The sequence below is a fragment of the Vulpes lagopus genome, chromosome 16 (assembly GCF_018345385.1).
Source record: "Vulpes lagopus strain Blue_001 chromosome 16, ASM1834538v1, whole genome shotgun sequence".
NCBI lineage: Eukaryota > Metazoa > Chordata > Mammalia > Carnivora > Canidae > Vulpes > Vulpes lagopus.
In genome coordinates, this window is record NC_054839.1 from 35,872,376 (window position 1) to 35,893,133 (window position 20,758).

General features: G+C 33.7%; 1 protein-coding gene across 1 annotated transcript in view; it reads left to right on the plus strand.

Annotated features, from left to right (window-relative positions):
• DACH1 (dachshund family transcription factor 1) overlaps window positions 1-20,758 on the plus strand; it is a 423,674-nt gene that overhangs the window by 286,001 nt on the left and 116,915 nt on the right. Inside the window, exons 4-5 of the mRNA XM_041731156.1 lie at window positions 6,205-6,377; window positions 19,271-19,406. Coding sequence (XP_041587090.1) covers window positions 6,205-6,377; window positions 19,271-19,406 — 309 coding nt within the window. The remainder of the gene's footprint in view (window positions 1-6,204; window positions 6,378-19,270; window positions 19,407-20,758) is intronic.

The window sequence follows — 20,758 nt, forward strand, 5'->3', positions numbered from 1 at the left end:
TCTTTCCCTTTATTTCAGTTTATTTGCAAGAATCAGTTCCTAAATTTTATTCCTAACCTAGCCATATTTGTCACTGGTTCTAATGAATATACCATGTAACAAGATATAGAATCAAAGTTTTCCTGTGGTCCTACACAAGAACAAAAGGAACCAGGCACACCTCACTTTAAAGAAAGTAACAAGCAACTGCCTCTTATTAATAGCACCTGAATCAGCCTATCCTATCACCCCAGACTCCACAAATATCCTCCTCTTCCATTATAAGAGGTTACAACCATAGAGAGGAGGGAATTTGCAGAAATCCTTGTAGTGAAGAGATAGCATCTATTGGGGAAGGCTGAGGCTCACTGATCTCTTTTTGAGAGCATTTCCTCACCACCAAATGAAGGGAGAGAGAGTTCCAAGAGAATTATTCAAGGATTACAGGTGCTTCCAACTCATTTAAAAACTGCATTTCTGTTTTGGTGCAAACTGTTGATCTGTTTTCTGTACATGTTTGAGAATGGGGGCAAAGAATTGAGAAGTGGCAGGGTATAGTGTGGACCTCATCGGAACAAGAGGATCCACACCAAAAGAAGGACCTTGGTTTCAAGGGCAATAGCAGTTTCAGGAGCTTAGAAGAGCAGGAAGCTGAGGGAGATTTCCATTGTCAGGGACCCGTGCTGCTAGGAAGCTCCTCTGGAAGGGCTCCTCTTAAAGATTCAAACATGACTTAGGAGATACTTAGCATTTAGGCACCTGCCATGTAAAAGATGAAAATGGCCAGTAGGTATAGTCATAGAAGCTACAGTGTAGGGAAGACTTGAGTAGGAACTGGTTGGGTAGGAGACCTTTACCCTACTGTCCAGGAGAAGGGCAGAAGGATAGATGAAAAACTAACCAAGCCCAGGCTACCTAGGCTCTAAGGTTGGCCCGTGCTGATGGGGATGAGGAAACAGAGTTGAGTGTTAACTGGAATGGATTTCTTTGCTTGTTTTTGTTTTGTTTTTGGGTTTTGTTGTTGTTCTTTAGAGAGAGAGAGAGAGAGAAAAAGCACATGTGCACCAATGGGGGAAGGGCAGAGGGAGAGGGAAAGAGAGACTCTCAAGCAACCCTGCACTGAGCTTGGGGCTCCAGCCCATGCCCCTGAGATCATGACTTGAGCCAAAATCAAGAACCGGTTGCTGAATCCACTGAGCCACCCAGGTGCCCCTAGAGTGGATGTTTTTTTAATACTCAAAGTTATTAAGGGGTAGAAAAAGGAGACTTGACAAAACATGTTTGAAGGCTGTAATAAGAGGAAAAATAAAACCATTTTATATTTGAAACCCATCAGTTCTGACCGTCCCATAATCTGGTTACCTTTAGAATAGGGATAGCTTTCAAAATTTAAGTTTCTCCTAAAGCAGTATATTTCTACATTCAAAACTTGATCTATCATAAAATACACATCACAAAATATGATAAAATATAAAATAGGGGCTAGCCAAGAAAAGTAGTTTGAGTTCATAAAAAGACCAATACAGTGCATCAAACGGTTTGCTTTTTTTCAGAATCTGTAACTATGTTTTAATCTTGGGGTGGGGAGAATATAAGGGGGAGTGAATCTCTCATACCTGGTCTTTACAAATTCAAATTTCAAATTTCAGTTACACTAAATCTTAAGATCACCTACTTGTCCCTGAAGAATATACACCTTTTTTACACAAAGGAAAACTAAACACACACAATCACTTTTTCTTATATGTAAGTTCCATACATTTGTATACATAACTGTTGATGAATTCTTAGCATCAGTATGATTAGGCAGGGTAAATGAATTGTTTCACATTATATAAAATGCATAATTAATAGTTTTTAGCTAGAGACAGAATAGGTAATCAGGCGTTAATTTCCATTTTCTTTCTTAAACTTATGTCCCCACTAACTTCTGGCTGTTGCAAGACTGCACATTTGTTAATTTTCACTCCACCAGGGCAATCCGGGTGGCTCAGAGGTTTAGCGCCGACTTCAGCCCAGGGTATGATCCTGCAGACACAGGATCGAGTCCCACGGCAAGCTCCCTGCATGGAGCCTGTTTTTCCCTCCTCCTGTGTCTCTGCCTATCTCTCTCTGTGTCTCATGAATAAATCAATTAAGTTTTTGAAAAAAAATTTTTTCACTCCACTAAAATCATGCTGTAGCATTAGTAGCTGGCATTCATTGTGTTTGTGGTTATACTCTCAGTTTCAGCATATAGCACCTGCCTATTTTGCTCTACTCTCAGCTGAACCTATGTAAGAAGATGTCTAACCACAAACAGTTTCTGAACTTCTCACATGGTCTGTGTGTAGGACTGGGTATGGGAAGTCTCTCTCCCTTCAGTTCCTTCCCCCTAACATTAAAATATGACATAGATCCCAAGTAATCAACTGCTAGATACACTATTTCAGTCTTTTCACGAACTCATGACCATTTTTCTTGGCTCAAACCATTTTATAGTTTTATTTTACAAGTTTTTGCATACCTGCCTCAATAACCTATTACAGTATGTGTTCTTTAAGGATACTAGGGCTATATTAACTTCATCTTGTTCTTCCACTATAAAGTCAAGATACAATGTGAGTCTATAAGAATGGGGAAAGAGAAATGAATCATTTCTTTTCTGTATCTAACTCTCCTTACCAAATATTAAGATTTTTCTTACATATTTAATCTGTCTCTTGCAAGATTTCATGTGGGCATAATAGTACACTTTAATTTTAAAGGTATATATGTTTATATATGTTTGTAGGCATAGTATACATATACTGACTTATATCAGTCACTAAATATATTGGTTTAAAACAAAGCACCTAAACATTTAATAGCTATGGGTATGTCTTGTTCTGAAGTGGACTATTTTCTATTCTTATTTATTCATGCTAATAGAGGAAAAGGATGTTATAAATAATGCAAAAATCACTTACAGCTGACTTAGTTATATTGTATATTTTTCATCAGACTTAGTTTCTTAATTGTTTGCTCTATTTATTACCCAAATGAGCTAACATCATGAGTATTTAACAAATGATGATTGGCGGAGATGGCTAGAAGCATTTTATGTAGCGGGAAACCCAATCTAGTGTTATAAACTTGCTATGGAAAATACACATATGGATGATTGATATTTACCTTACACAAGGGACTAATATCCTGTTATGCAAAAGAGGTGTGAAAATAGATAGTATTTTGTCTATAATCTGTTTCAGAATGATTCAATCAGAATTTTGGCTTAATATTTTATATAATGTTGAAAAACCGTTATAGTCCTTCTCTACTATGAGAGTAAAATTGAAATTTATTTTGAAAAAAATGACTTTATCCAATTTATTAGCTGGCAATCAGAACTCAAATAAAAGAAGAAATTGTTTCAAGTGAACAGAAAAATAAAAGTAGATAACAGATTTAAACAGAACTCAAACTGAACCTAAAATAATGAATGTGAATATTTTTCTACACTCCATATATTAATTGCTCAAATAAGCAACATACTATAAAATTATAATGCTTGCATTTATTGGATATTTTAAATGAAATACGTAGAGAAATTATCAGTTAGTTACAAATTCCCAATCCAGTTTTCTTTTTTTTTTTTTTTTTTTTTAATGTTTTTATTTTTTTATTTATGATAGTCACACAGAGAGAGAGAGACAGGCAGAGACACAGGCAGAGGGAGAAGCAGGCTCCATGCAGGGAGCCCGACGTGGGATTCGATCCCGGGTCTCCAGGATCGCGCCCTGGGACAAAGGCAGGCGCCAAACCGCTGCGCCACCCAGGGATCCCCCAGTTTTCATATTCAAATAGCATCTATTCCAAAGTGTTATTTCTATGCCAACTGTCAGTGGTTATGCTTCAATTCTTATTTTAACTGATACTGTAAAAATATAAATAAAAAAATTGCACATACATTGATAAAGGTATTGTAGAGTGGAGATTTTAAAAATGTTTTGTCATTGAATATTTTCAAGACATCATACCCTTGAAAAATTCGTACTTCTAATTTTTGCATGTTTGACTAGTACCTTAGTATAAGTCTCCAAAAAGGCAGGAGTAGAAAAATAAAGTACATAATCTGTGAATATGGAAGTGAACTTTTATATTACAGTGTAGGAACAAGCTGGAGAAATTTCTTTTATGTGAGTCATTTCTGGATGAAGCTATAAACTTTTTTTAGCCAAAAGCTGTCATGGTTTCTTGTAAAATAATAAAGATAATAAAGATATCCATTTTAATTGATTCTTTTCATTGTTTAATAAAATTGCTTTGTTTGATTGCTAAAGAATTTGAATTGAGTTTTCATTACCCACTTCTGAACAATTTACTCTAAGATCCAGACAGTATTGAGCTAATGAGTTTGAATTTATATTGAACCTTAACTGTCTTCATGAAGTAAATGGAAAAAAATCATGGCAGTAACTAAGTATTCTTCATTAAAAACTATGTCGTAGAGATTTTACAATGAGGCTTTTAATAGAGCTAAAGCATTTAAATTGGAGTTTTACCAACTTTGCTGTTTCTAAGCATATAGTAAGAAAATATGATTTATTTTCCTTTTTTAAGAAATGAAAACTCATAAACTGGTGGGGACATTACAGAAATTTTCTTCAAGTGGCTAGTTTGTGTATTCAACAAATTCAGTTAAACAATAAGTTAATGTTGATTTATTTTGGGGACATGTCTAAATTGAAATTATTCATAAACTACTTTCAAGATATATCTTATTAAGATGTTTCAGGATTGGGGATCCCTGGGTGGCTCAGCAGTTTAGCACCTGTCTTCGGCCCAGGGTGTGATCCTGGAGTCCTGGGATAAAGTCCCATGTCGGGCTTCCTGCATGGGGCCTGCTTCTCCCTCTGCCTGTGTCTCTGCCTCTCTCTCTCTCTGTGTCTGTCATGAATAAATAATAAAATCTTAAAAAAAAAAAAGGTGTTTTAGTATCTACTGAAATCCAGGGCATGCCACCATTATGAAAATACAAGCCCTTAAATGTACTGTTTTGACTTTGACTCTATATTGCCATAATTATCAACTTTTGTTTCATTGTAGTTGAAAAAAGGTGATATATTTACTGGGATGCACACACATTTCATTTATTGCTATGGTATTATAAATCTTTGTAAAGTGATCTTTTAGGGTCTTTGTCTAACCAGTTGGGTACTGTGTCTAACCAATTGGGCATTTAATGATTGCGTGTTTAGGATTTGTGGTGGAATGAAGTGAAGAACTTCAACTCTGAATGGTTGGCTAGAATATTGCTTAATACAAGTATGACTACAACTACCAGTGGACTTAAGTTCCACAAAGTAATTAATTCCCTAGGTATATAACAGAGCCCATTTTATCTTAATTTGGTTAGTCAAGTTAGTTAGACTGCAAAAAATAGGCTAAATATTGTAGAATTTCTTTAAATTGAGGAGCTATGTAAGAAATAGAAAAAAAATTGGTTTGGGGAAAGTTACTTACTTGAGGTTAACTCCCCACAAATCACTTGGCCAATCTCCAAATGTGATATACTTTTTAAAACTTCATTTCAAGCTAAACATTAGAAGATTTGGAATAATATTGTATCCAAATTATTTATATTCATTTCCCACAAGCAGCAGTGATGGTTCTTAGCATGAGGAAACACCTTACCCTTGCCCACCGCAGGGATCTCATGCTTCTATTACCCTCCCCTGCATGCCTGGACCTCACAGCCTTCCATTTAGTCATCCTCTCCATCATCTTCAGCAGAGCCACCTTCAACCAAATTGTATAATGACATTTTTTAGCATTAAAAAGAGTAGTTGGAGAGAAAAAATATCCAATTATTAGATAGCAGAATATAGGACATAATAGAGATATTACATTTAGATAACTAATTGTGATAAGTTAAAAAAAACTCATATTTTAAACAAGAATTAGACTGATCACAAGAATAATACAGGAACAAATTGACCATTTGTACTAAACTTATGAAGCGTGGTGATATGATAAACATGGTACCAAACTGGTTAGCATTAAAACTAATTTCCCTGAGTGGTGAGTGGATATTATTGCATAAAGAGGGACAAATATTTTTCCTTTGGCAATCGTTATTAGAACATTTTGTAATGCTTCAATTTTCAATGATTTATGTTCTTTGCCATTTTAATAAATGAGATACACCATGTTTCACAGTTTTATTTGAATAGAGCAATGATGATATATGTGTATTTTTTATAGGACTGGAACTTCCTTTTATGATGATGCCCCACCCTCTAATTCCTGTCAGCCTACCTCCAGCGTCTGTCACCATGGCAATGAGCCAGATGAACCATCTCAGCACCATTGCAAACATGGCGGCGGCAGCTCAAGTTCAGAGTCCCCCATCCAGGGTTGAGACATCTGTTATTAAGGTAATTGTTTTCTTAGATGATTGTTTTGGCTTAAACCAAACATCATCTTAAACCACCATCTATCAATCTGTGTTTTTATTCTACAATTCTAACTTCAAAACAGGTAGGTGATAGTGAATAAATTATGAGAAAAACCACACATAGTAATTAGAAACCAGGTAAAACCAGGGGTACAATATTAGGCAATATTAGGTTAGGCTAATCTTAAGGTCTGTATTGTCTCTACTAAGAGAGAGATGGACATGGGACATTAATTGATATATTTCAAATTGCACGTATATTTAAATGTATGGCTGTGTGTATGAGGGCGTGTATGTGTGTGTATAAGTGCATGTGGTGTTATGAGCCTCAAGGTGTGGAAAAGTACTTGATTTGTTTTTAGAAGACAAGAAGTATTAAATTATGAGTCTGCCACTTAATAGCTGTGTTGCCTTGGGTGTGTGACTCAATCTTTCTGATTCTATTCAATATACAAAAAATAGGTAATGCAATGTAGGTGTAAAAACTAAACAAAATGATAAAATTCAAAAATACACTACATGTGAAGATAACATTATTGTTATACAGAAATCACGTGTGTATACACAATTTTCTCTCTCTTCCTTTGTTTGGGGAGCGTTTGTGTACACCCTTGTGGGGTATATGTATATGTGTATACATATATACACATGTGAAATGTATATGTGTATACTTTTCACTTATAATGTGTACTTAAATCAAATTACTTCAAGTGGATTGTTAGAATATATTATTAATTTTTAAACTAAGTAAAAGATACCTCATGCTCAACCTTATCTGACATAATCATTACTCCCTTTTTTCTGAATATAATACACTTGAGTTTAAGGGAGCCTCTGGAATGTGTCTTACATAAAAAGACCTGTTAACAGTTCTCATTCATTACTGATAAATATGCAAACAAATATAGCCATTTTGGGAGACAGTTTTGTGGTTTCTTACAAACTAAACATACTCTCACCATAAAATTGTGTATTTTGCTAGCTCCTTGGTATTTACTCAAAGGAGTAGAAAATTGATGTCTATACAAAAACTTGCACATGGATATTTATAGAAGCTATTTTTTAAAATAATTGCCCATATTTGGAAGCAAGATGTCTTTCAAGATGTCTTTCAGTAAGTGAAAGGCTGAAAAAGTGGTACCTCCATATGTTATGACTTTGTTAAATTAATATTTATTAAGTGGAATATAGGGTACCTAATGGTAAGCCATGCCCTAACAACAGACCATAAGAAAAACTAAAATAGAGAACTTTATTACTCATGAGTCATGGAGGAAGTACCAGGTTGAAAAGACTACACAGTATATGATTCCAAGTGTATGATACTCTAGAAAAGGCAAAACTATTAGAGATACTAAAAAGATCAGTGGTTGTCAGGGGGTAGGGCAGGGATGAATAGGGAGAGCACAAGGAATTTTTAGGGTAATGAAAAACTCTGTATGATACTATAATGATGGATAATGTCATTATACATTAAAAAAATAAAGGCCTTGTGACTACTTATATAGAATATTGAATAATATGCTAATAGCAATTTTTCTTATAATGCTCTATAAAAAAGATGTGTATTAGTCCTTCATATCATATTTCAAAGTATCCATACCAGGAAGATTTTATATATATATATATGTATATATCACAGAACACTCTAATCCACTTCTTAAAAATCTTTAGCTGAGAAAATGTCAATGAATGCTACATTGTCATCAGCCAAGAACTGAGCAGATAACTTTTAAAAATTCTTCTTTACTCTAAGTGACTTTAAGAGTTTCTTTGTTACCAAAGAATTTGTTAATCAAAGTGTCACTGCATAATTCAATGTATGATCATTTTGGTAATACTTATTACAGAATTCGACATTCTTATTGCCTCATTCACTGAAGTGAATGAGAGGGAGATTTTTGGCTGAAATAAAAAGCCTAAATGTTCCTACCATTGTACTCAATAGTTATTTATTTTTTTTTTTTTTAGTTCAATAGTTATTTAAAAGGAAAACAAAAGGTATTAAGTATTAGTAGAATGTGATTATTCTCATTTTTTTAATTTAGTTATAATTTTCACTCTTGAAATTATTTTATTTTATTTTATTTTTTTAGTTCAATAGTTATTTATTCAATAGTTATTTTATTTTATTTTTTTTAGTTCAATAGTTATTTAAAAGGAAAACAAAAGGTATTAAGTATTAGTAGAATGTGATTATTCTCATTTTTTTAGTTATAATTTTCACTCTTGAAACTGGGAATTTTATAATTATATAATTTTATAATTATAATACATATACATTATATATATGGATTTGAAAGACTCTAGTTACATTAGGAAACTTGATTTATTTTATTTTTTCAATACAGATATATTTTTAAAAGAGTTTGTGTTGTATTGAATGTTAATTAGAATACTTAAATACTGAAACTTCCTTTAATAAATCCCCGGTTGTCAGTTTAGGTAAGTAGGAGGAAGCAGTTGGGTTTCCTCTGGAAGGCATCTTTAGAAAACAGTGTGGATTATTGAAAAGTCAGCAACATTCCTGTGGTTTCTTAAATTAAGGTTAGGAGTGGAAAGGAGAAAGATAGGGAGAAAGGAAGGAAATATGCAAAAAGGTAATAAGAAAGGGATGGAGCTCTGTGTCTTGAAATGTGTGCCAGCCCCTCCTACATTATAGTGATATCCCATTTCCTAGTCTCTTGGGGCAAATATTTTCAGAAACTTGGCTATGGATAGATTAGAGGAAATTCTGGACTTTTGAATACAGTGGTGGTATAAATGATCATAGCAGCTAAATAAGAAACAATGGCTCTAATTAAGAATGATTAGAGAAAATAAAAGCTGATAATTTTTCAGTTGTATGTATCATTAATTAAAAAAAAAAAAAGCTGGTAGTATTAATTGCCAACATCAGAGTAAAACTCCGTCGGCCATTGTGGAAGTTCTGAAGAGCCTATCTGCCCCTTACCTCTGAGGCTGGCCACCTAAATATTTTCGGATTTGATGCTGAGAGGTAAAAATCACAGAGAAGAAACATGTTTCAAGAAAAGCATGAGACAATGCTAATAATTTTTGGTTAAAAAAAATATTTAGGCCTGAGAAAAATTGAGGGTATGGCCTCAGAGAATAAGGATGAGGAATAGGTTTTTTGTAGAATTCCAAATATTAGGGAAAACAATTTAATACGTCAGCCTGCCTAAATTTATATATAGTAGACTTTATAGCACAGTGTTTAGTAAACTCCCATGATATATATTAGTTAAACTTAATTTGGGGGAAGTTGTATTTTCCCCAAAGGAAATGTTTGACTCCTATGTCACATTAAATAGTATGGGGCCCAAGTGGGCAATTAGAATAGTGCTTGCAACTTTGTTTGCCTGAAAAGGTTCTAATTATGAAGGCTGATTAAAAGTGAAATGTTAAATACCAAAGATTTACCCCCATCTGTAGGAATCATAAAACAAGAGAAATAGCCTTTGAAGAGAAAAATAGAAGTTTGAGGGGTTTTCATGTGCTGGAATGTACCATTTACATTTTTTGACAGTAATGACAAGAATTAAAATGGTAACTCAACCTCCATGAGAATGGCAATAAGAATTCATAGGACAGAAGAGAAGTGAAAACAATGCCCTCAGAGTTACCTATTTTAAAGCATTCTGTCCTTACTTGTTTCTAGGAGGTAAAGGAGCTTCAATGACTTTCTCATAAACCTATTTATGAGAATGTAGATACCAGTACATTCAGTGGAGCAGGGTCCAAAATTCACCCCATATCCCCAGTTTTGGGCACGGATTGTGAGTTAAGACTGGTTTTACACTTTTAAGTGGGTGGGGAAAACATATAGGAAGGAGAATCTTTTGTGACACATGAAAATTATATGAAAGTCAAATTTTAGTGTCCATAAATAAAATATGTCTGAACTTAGCTACACTCTTTATATAATGTCTATGGCTACTTTCACATACAAAGCAAAGTTAAATAAAGTATTTACTAGCTGACTTTTTACCGAAAAAAAATTGCTGATACCTGCATTAGAGCTCCTATTAACTCAAACACATTGAATCAGGCTGTGGATAATTGAGACAGCTAAAACTAAACTCTCAACATGATGGAGCCCCAGGATTTGATGTTGAAAAATAAAAGGATTGAAGAAAAGAAAATTACATAGATGAAGACAGTACCACTATAGCATTGTTTCTTGCTTTTTTTTTTTTTTAAGAAGTTACCTTTTTGTAAGGGAAATTTACATTTTTTAAAACATTTTATTTATTTATTCATGAGAGACACACAGAAAAAGAGGCAGAAACACAGGCAGAGGCAGGCTCCATGCTGGGACCCAACATGGGACTTGATCCTGGGTCTCCAGGATCACGCCCAGGGCTAAAGGCAGGCATCAAACCACTGAGCCACCCGTGCTGCCCTTGTTTCTTGCTTCAAATGCAAGCCTTCACGATGGAATCTGCCAAAGTGTTAAATTTAGATTTTCTCCTGCTGATTGGTTTGGACTACTGGAAATAATTTAGTAAGATAACTTTGAGGAGGAGATGGTCATATACTGTTTAGACAATCATTCTAATTTAAATCCCTAATAGCCAATTGCCTGTAAGTTAAATTACTATAGGCTCTGTATTAGTTTATTATGTATCTGTGAGACTCATGTATTTTTGCTGTTTAATGTTATGAAAGAAGAGACATAGACTTGAGATATCAGATGGCATATAATCCAGCTTTCCCCATGGTGGACAAATGATTCTTGCCTACTTCCTACCCACTTTTATTTATCTAAGCTTTTGTGGGAAGTCTCTTCTATTTTCAGTAAATTCAAGAGTAAGGATGGTCCACATTAGCATCTACCTTAACTTTATTGCATTCTCTTGGAAGAGAAAAGGTCTGCTAATTCTTCTGTGTGCTAGCCATTTAAATAAATCTCTGCTCTAGTATCTATAGTGTTTCTTCCTTCCAGACCAAATATTCTAATTTACTTTGACCATTCCTCATCAAGCTTCTTGGTTGATCTTTTTTAAATCACCCTCTTTTCTCCAACCTCTCCCATACAATCTTCGAGAACTGAATAGGCCAGTGAGTAGACACTGGAATTAACATATGCCTCAATTTGGATAATAGTTTATAAATGTAGTCATAATTCATAAAACTATTTTGCTAGTTGAATACATGACTCAGTATAATTTCATGCCTTTCAAAACAAAATTTTACTGAGCCAGTTCTTTTTTTTTTTTTTTTTTTTTTTTACTTTTAGTTTTACTAGGAATTTGCATTTATCCACATTAAGTATATTCCACAGTCTACTGATTTAGGCTCCTTATATGCTTATTTTTTTATTTGAATATAGTTGGCACACAGTGTTATATTAGTTTCAGTACACATGGTATTCAACTTCTCTATACATCATGCTACAATCACAAGTGTAGCTACCATCTGTCACCATACAACACTATTACAATATCATTGACTATATTCCGAATACTGTGACTTTTATTCCCATGACATATTCAATCCATAACTAGAAGCCTCCTCTTCAGATACTTTTGAATCTTAACATTCTAAACTATCATCTTAGCTATTTATATAATCTTTGTATCATTTCCAAATTGTAAAAGGATGTATTACTTGTACTACCTTAAATCACTGATGAAAATAAACAGTATAAATCAAGAGATCAATTCCTCTTGTCATTAGAGAATTCCTAATAGGCTGAAATGTTCTACTAATTGATTCTCTTTAGGTATCATTCATCAAGTAACCCCAAATCTCCCTGAATGAATCAATAATTTTCTCACATTTTATTTAATAAATTCACAATGATATCATAAGGACTTAGAAAAAAATGGTTCTTGTTGAAAAAAATAAAATTAAAAAAAGAAAGGCAATATGTTTCAGTGGTTTAGAATAGATTATGGAGGAAGACTTCTTGGGTTTTGCCACCTGTTAGTCATGTGACCTTAGACATGTTACTTAATATCTCTGTTTTTGTTGTTGTTGTTGTTGTTGTTGTTGTTTTTTCCCTGCACAATGGGGTTAATGACATTCCTTCTTCATCAGGTTGTTGCATTGATTAAATTAGTGTCTATAAATAACATTAGAAGTTTCTGTACACTGACATTATCTTCTCCCATTATCTCCCCAAATATTCATAATCATCTATTTAAAAGTAAGTTCTAGAATCTTATAAGAAATGTGTGTCAAGCTTTTGAAATAGAGTCAGAATTGTAAAGTAAGTACTTTTTTTCTTGTTTAGCCCTCTTCACCTAATAAAAGCACTGCAGTTTGTTTTTTTGGGGGGTAGGGGTTGGGGGCTGTAGTGCAGTGGTATACAAAGCAGATTTTTAAATGCATTTTTTTCAGATTTCATTTTTTTTTCAGGGATAGAATAGAACTGTTTTCAAGAAATTTGGCAATATTCAAGTTATTCTACATTCTTGAGTAAACATCTTTCTCTTATGCAGTATTACAAGGTTTTCTGAGAACAAGGAATAAGACTTAAATTTTTTAGTCTTCTCTACCACACTCTTGTGTCTGTGTGTGTGAGAGACAGAGAGAGAGAGAGAGAGAGAAAGAGAGAGAGATAGAAGCAGAGACATTTTATGACATTCTAATTTAAAAAAATTAAACATTGAAAAAAATTAAATACAATGTATAAATTTCCACTCTCTAATACTTTTCCTCAAAGTAGGTCCTTAATGTACTATATTGGTAAATAGGACTTTTTGTGCAGGAAGTTTAAAATGTTTAAATATTATAAAAACTAGAACCAGAGTGACCTGATTCTCAAAGTACATGAAAATCCTAGAGCAAAGTCATGTCCCTTATGTTTGTTTTTAGGTACAGAATAGTTTATTTTGGGGCAATCATAAATAACTCTAGATGCATGCATTAATTTTAGACATTTTTCACAAAAAAATGGCTTCATATAATTTTAATGGGATTAGAATGTTTATCTGGGTGTTGATATTAATGTTTATTTGGGTGTTGATATTAAATGTGAAAAGGATGCTCACAGAAAAAGAAGGTATTAAAACATAACCAACACTAAGTATACCCTACAGCAGTGTATTTAAACAAATCACAGATATTTAAACCCATAAGTTCATAATAATATTAAAAAAAACGAACTGAGTTCACCTTTGAAATCTAGGGAATTGATTATTTTAAAGGACAAATAAAGGTTTAAACAAAGGATAAATAAAAGGGTGGAATCAAGCATTTTCCTGGCTTTCCCATACAAACTGTTCCTCAGGATTACCATTAATTCACTAGGGGAACTTTCTGTTCATACAAATCTTCCAGCCAAAAAAAAAAATAAGGAATGATATATTTAGAATGTCACCAAATTGCCAGTCTTAATGAAGTGGCACTTAGGCCATGGTCATCAGTGGGGGCCAGCATCATAAAATGCAACCAAGCAGACATTTATATGCATGGAGGCATGCAACACTATCTATGAAGTAGTCTCGCCTCAAGCTGAGCTTGAATCAAGGATCCAGATTTAACTATGTAGGACATTCAGGGTACCGAGGAACATAGAGATGAATTACACCCTTAAGGATTACTCCCCCTTTCTTGAGTATGGGAAAGGAGGAAATCCTATCTTTTCTTTAAGATACTAGTATTTATTACTACACCGGGATGAATTATATAATCCCTGAGTCAAGATTGTATGTTGTTGTTTAAAGTAACCGTAGGACTTTATACTAACAAATTGTAATCTGAAATCATGAGGCTTCCTGAATCTTCATATAGATGCAGGGAAAAAATACAGTCCTCTACTGCTGCTGAATAAGTTTGAGGAGACAGTAAGAGAATAAAACTAAGTTGTTTATGATTATACTCATGGGTCCTACCAGTTTCACATTTAGCAACATTAAGTGTTTCTTGTGTATCACCACCAAAACAAATAAAAAGAGCTATGTAAAAATCCCTTGAAGCCTCACATTAGAACTTTGAGTCATGGAGTTTTGATGGTGCCTGCCTGATTCTCTATCAGATGTAAGTATTATTAGCATCATTTACTATGTCTTCCAGAATTACTTTTTAACATTTTCCCAAATCCAGAATCCCATTTCTACTATTTGTTTCCTCTGAGCAATTTTTTTTTCAAGAACAAGGGAATTTAGAGGTCATGCTTAATCAGTGTACACATAAGATTCTGGACTCCACTTACATTTTCTGTTTTATGATAGACGCTCCATAAGGGAAAGGATTTTCATCAATTCTGTTTACTTACATATAACCAGAGCCTGGGACACCAACATGTATTAGATGTTCAGTAAATAGTCTGTAAATAAATGAATTTAAGTTTGAATTGTCTTAAAGCTCATGAGTTTGGGTTAAAAAAAAGTACTAGGCAACTTCAATTTTGTGAGTTAAAAGTTATATCAAGATAACATTTAATGTTAGAAATATCTTCTCCCCACTTCTATAACATATTCCGTGATGGAATCTCTGACTGATAAACATGAAAATTCAGATGATTAAAAAGATAGTAACATAAAGTAAAGCTAAATGAAATAATTCTTTAGAGAAATCAATTGCAATTGAGTGTGATTATTTTGACTTAACTAAAAAAAATTTAATTTGATAAAATATAATGCATTTTGTGATGGAGAGGAGGCAGCTGAGACAATGTAATTTTTAAACATTCAACTGCACATGTGTAATACTGAACATTTTATACCTTTTAGTTTAGAATTTTGGAATACATTGTTTGGAATTCTACCTTTGATTCTGAATTATCTGAGAGACTAATACTTCTTGTTCTGCCCAGAGGCAATAAATGCAGCTTTTTCTTTATTGTTATTCTGCTACCATTAGTTTATTAGTATGACCTTTTTTTTGTGAGAGGGTATTCCTCTTAAATTTTCATTTATTATTGTGGCTGGTTTTATAAAGATGGAACATTGCAAAGGATTGTGTTTTATTGATTGGTGGAGTTATGATGCAGGACTATAAAGCAGTGTGTTGAAATATTAAATTAAATATTCTTCCCCTTTGTCCTACTTCAGGCCCATCTTGGAGGTTAAAGGGTATTACACAAATGAAATGATAAATCCAGTTTACATAGTTTCCCTATAGACATTGAACTGCTTCTTTCTTATTATGTCTGAATAAAACTCATTATCTATTTTGTTTCAGTAATAATTATGAGATTCTCTCCTAAGCAATTCTTTACTGTCTCCATTATTCTCCATCTTATGGCATACTCTGGAAAGGCAAGCATATAAATATGATAAAAGAATTAAGCTGTTGAAATAAATTAATTTATTGTGCAACAATGTATTCAAATCTTACTTGCTCAGTGGATTTTACTTTAATGAAATTCTTCAAAGAACAATACATCACGTTCCAAAGATTGAAATTATACATTAAGTGAAATGACTGAATATGTTGTGTCTCAATTTATAGAAAGTTTCAATTGAATACTTGGCTTTTAAATAATAAAATTTGCATAAATTAAAATATTTTCTTTAAACGAAAGTATTAAGTATTGTCTTTGTCCTTTGTTCTTAGACAAACAATTATAACTAAAGGAAAAATAGACTAAAGCTATATTAAATACAATTTCACCTACATTTTATAAACCTTAAATTATGCTTTCAAGATGTATTATACATTAGATTTAAATCCAGTTTATTTTTTAGCTGGTTTATTATATGATGTTTTAGAGTATTTTGAATGTATAAATGAATAAGTGAATAATGCATGAATGCAAAGAATCATCAAGGAAAGCTTTGACATATTGACTAATGAAATGATTTTTATACTTTGTGGAAAATAAAACACCTAATTGTTTTTAATGGCATAATCATTGTTGCTAGTATTTTATGAGTTAAATATCTCAGGAAAAAAACAGTTTCTCATGCTTTCCATTAGCACCAGTAAGAAATATATTATGACAGGAAACTCAAGACTTGCAAAATGACTTCAGAGGGATTGATTTATTTCAAGATTGCACTTTATCTCTGTGCATCCAAACATGTGCCACTGCATATATGATCACATACATAACTATTATGAGAAATATTAAAATGCAGTGATGAATAAACATTGATATCACTGACTTTTTGAAGAAAATAGAATGGTTAAGTTAGAAAATTTGTCAGTTAAAAAATTAAAATGTTCGTTTTCAAATACATACCATGTACTTTCGTGTAATCCAAATACTGAGAACCAGATGTACTAGGAATTACCTTTCAAGTTTAGACAAACTCATGTGCCTATTTATTAGATTTTTTAGAAATCAAGGTTAGACTCCTTATAGTATATCTCTGGTCATTTATGCAGTTAGCGTTAGCTTAACTTATTAATACATTTATGCAGACTTTAAAAGAATTCTATACAGTATTACACATAAGCGATTAAGACTTTAAAAGAATTCTATACAGTATTATACATAAGTGATTAAGAACACTTCCTTCAAGACATATCTGAGCAGCTACTTGAAAGACACATTAAGCGCACTGTTGTTTCAAGTAGTTAAGAACATGACCTAATTGCCATTTGGGGTGGGGCGCGGTGAGAGGATTAACAAATTGTGGGATATTTGTGCAGTTGAATATATTCAGCAGTAGAAAAGAATAAACTAACGACATATGTAATAACATGGATGAATCTCAAAAAAAAAAAAAATTGTTGTGAAGAAGAAGCCAGGCACGAAGTGTGTTCTGTATGGTTTCATTTTTATGAAATTCTAGAACCAGCAAATCTATTTTATGGTAATAGAATTCAGAAAGTGGTTGCTTATGGGAACTGGGAGGAATTGAATGGAAAGGACCAGGAGAAATCCTTCTGGGGTTATGAGAATGTTCTAGATCTTGACAGAACTCCTTAAACTGAACACATAATAAATGCATAGTGTGCTTCATAGTTTAGGGTAGAGGTGAATGTTAAGAAAAAGGATTTATAATACCAGCTGCTTTTAAAATTATAATTAAAAGATAGGAAGTAACTTTCAGCATCCAGATGTGACTTCTCTATTCTTTTAAATCAAATGTGTATTTCTTAGAAACTTAGGTCATTTGTTTTTCATGTAGACTAAAGAACTCATATCATTTAAAAGTATACTCCATTGGGGCGCCTGGGTGGCTTAGTTGGTTAAGCAGCTGCCATCAGCTCAGATCCTGATCTCAGGGTTCAGGGATCGAGCCCCACATTGGGCTTTCTCTGTCCTTCACCCTGCTTATTCTCCCTCTCAAATAAATAATTAAAATCTATTAAAAAAGAAGTTAGGATTTATTTAGTTGGGAAAAATAACTGATAATATCACAGTTATTTTACACAACTACACAGATGTCTCACATTTCTAGAGACTAGAGGTCTGTAATCAAGAGGTCAGACATGCCATGCTGTCTTTCAGCCTCTAGGTAGAATCCTCCTTTGCCCCTCCACAGCTTCTGGTGGTGGCTGAAAATCCTTGGCATTGTTGGCTGGCAGCTGCATAACTGCAATCTCTACCTCAGTACATGACATTGTCTCTCGTATCTTCACAATGTCTTCTTGTAAGGACACCAGTTTTGTTGGAATAAAAACCCACTCTAGATCACCTCATTTTAACTAATTTCAGCTGCCAAGACTCTTTTTCCCTATGAAGTCGCATTTACAGGTACTGAGGATCAGGACTTCATTCCTCTTGGGGACACAATTCAACCGCTAATACTCAGTAAACCAGAATCTCTGGGAGGAAAGCCCAGGTGTAGACATGTTACGAACTTCCCTGGTGATTCTAATGCAGAACAGGACTGGGAACCATCACCAGGCTATTCAAAGCTCTGACACCAATAATACGTATCACCTTCATTCTCACTGGTCAGTTGATGTCCCACAGGTCAATTAGATCTTAGAACTTTTTTCCTTTAATGTTTTTAAAGTCTGCTTTTTTAATACTTGCATTTTTTCACCTGAATAAGGAATTACTTATTGATTTATTCCATATCATTTAGTTTACTTCTAACCTTTCAAATATTAATTATTGAAAAGACAGCCCTTTGAGGCCTATGTGCCTTGATATCTGAAGGTATAAATATCTTGTTGCTCAAAGAAGAAAATGTTAATAAGTGGAGTATCTTATTTCTTAATCTGTAACTCCATTTATAGAAGTTCATTGGAGACAGTTATATGATATATTTGCACATTAGTCTAATGGGGAAGGTTCAGGGCTTGGCAGGAGAGATGTGGAGTGAGACCTCAGTGTTAACAATAGTATCAGGAAACATGATACCAAGTTTCCCTGGGATACAACTAATATATATTTCATGAATTTCCCCTAATACATATATGTGGCTGAATTGGAACTTGGAGAAGCAGGTGGTCTGCAAATTATTAGAATCAACAAAATTATTCCAATGTTAAATAATAATTGATTTCTAGGATGCCTTAAAATGTGACCATCCAGGTGTGTCCAGAGCAGTGCCATGATGAAAAAGCTGTTTATAACCCCTCTAGTGTTATTATTATGGTCTGTCACATTGATAATTTGTGTGTTAAATGATCCTTAGACACTTGCTGAAGCAATAGAACATAGAGATTTCTTTAAGTTGATAATTGTCTAGAATTGGAACCTGCCCTGTTCTGTTACTTTGTTGTTGTCTAATGGGTTCTAAAAGGGTTGTCTCCCTTGGCCTCTCTTTTGTCTCCAGAGAGGGGAATCGACATTTGCTGTTACTGCATGCCCATAGACCCATAGAACCAGTGTCCTAACTAGTCTTTCCCTCCTTTAGCTTCGCAGGAGATAAAAAGGCGAAAATGCCAATGAAAGATGAATTTATTTCCTTTACATTTCTTTTGTACTGCATGAACAAGAAATCAACATTCATTAAGTACAGTTCCCATGTATTTACATCTTTTCTCCCCCAATTGCTTCCCGTGGTGCCGCAGGAGCGCGTCCCAGACAGCCCCTCGCCTGCCCCCTCTCTGGAGGAGGGCCGGAGGCCTGGCAGCCACCCTTCATCACATCGCAGCAGCAGCGTGTCCAGCTCCCCGGCCCGGACCGAGAGCTCTTCTGACAGAATCCGTAGGTCTCATACTTTTACTTGTCACCGTTCTAAACTTTATTAGGTGCAGCTGGCTTTTCTAATCAAAATGCCCTCATTCCAAATAGATCTCAGATGTATCATGTTCTGAAGCTCTGTAGCAATAGCCATCTCTCAAAATTATGTTTCCCAGTTTGCAATATCATGAGGTATGGTGCTACATTAACAGGTTCTGATATAAACTCCCTCTCTTTGATGCCACACATAAAGGTCTGAGCAATGAAACAGAGAAAGTAACCTTCTCGATTAGTTTCTGAAGTAAACACCTCCAACTCACAGTTATCTAGTGGCTGTGATACTCAACTTTATTCCTCAGTCCCACCCCCTGCCAGGTTTGGAAATGTATCAATTATCAGAATTCACCTTTGCATTGATAAACATAACCAGAAAGAGGAATAAAAGAAATGGAATTCAAAACAATTCATTTAAGAAAAAAGTCTCGGTCGTTCTGATGATCAATGGATTGAAGAATTTTAAATTGCTTGAATTTTAGGATTTGAATTAGGAAATCAATGATGCATATTATTGTCAGAAATTATTATTGTTAAATTCTAAAAAATAGGGGCTCTATTTTATTTCATGATCATATTTTCAAACATTTAACCAAAAAAATGAAGAGTAAAGTTAAAAATGCCACTTGATTAACTGGTTACTTTGTATCTGTATTTCGTGTCAAGAATCTAATATTGTTTTTCCAATACAATGAACATGTTAACAGTGATTGTGCTGGTTGACAAAATCAATTTCTATTGTATCCTTTCCAGGATTTAGTTTATGTTAAGAAATTATATTTGTAGTATAAACTTCAACTAATTACACATAACTTGCTGAAGTTATTTGGTTGTTGAGATTATTTTTATAATAGGAAAATATTTGCTAGAAAGTGACTTTGTAATCATAAAGGAACATTTGTATAAACAGAAATCCTTTCTATGGATGCTATTGAGATAGATAACAAATTCTAGGTTAAATTGTATGTAATACCATTATTTTTAAAATGGCTAATAGTTAAATAGTGTATCGTTCAACATAATTCTAAATATGAATACTTGATTTGGCCTGTCTAAAACATATTTCCCTAATTTTGTAAGAGATGATGATAACTGTGTATTAATAAAGCTGAATATAACTATTTCCAAACCAATGACATTTTTCCATGGCTGGCAAATCTTGGCTCCCACAACCTCAAACCATTTTTCATCTAAAATAATTTCTCCATGCTTATGTACAATGCTAACACTAAAATCAGAAATTTCATGATGCATATTGGTTTCATTTTTAAAGCTTTTATACGATGTCATCATTGAAAAGACACTGTCCTTCCAGAGAAAGA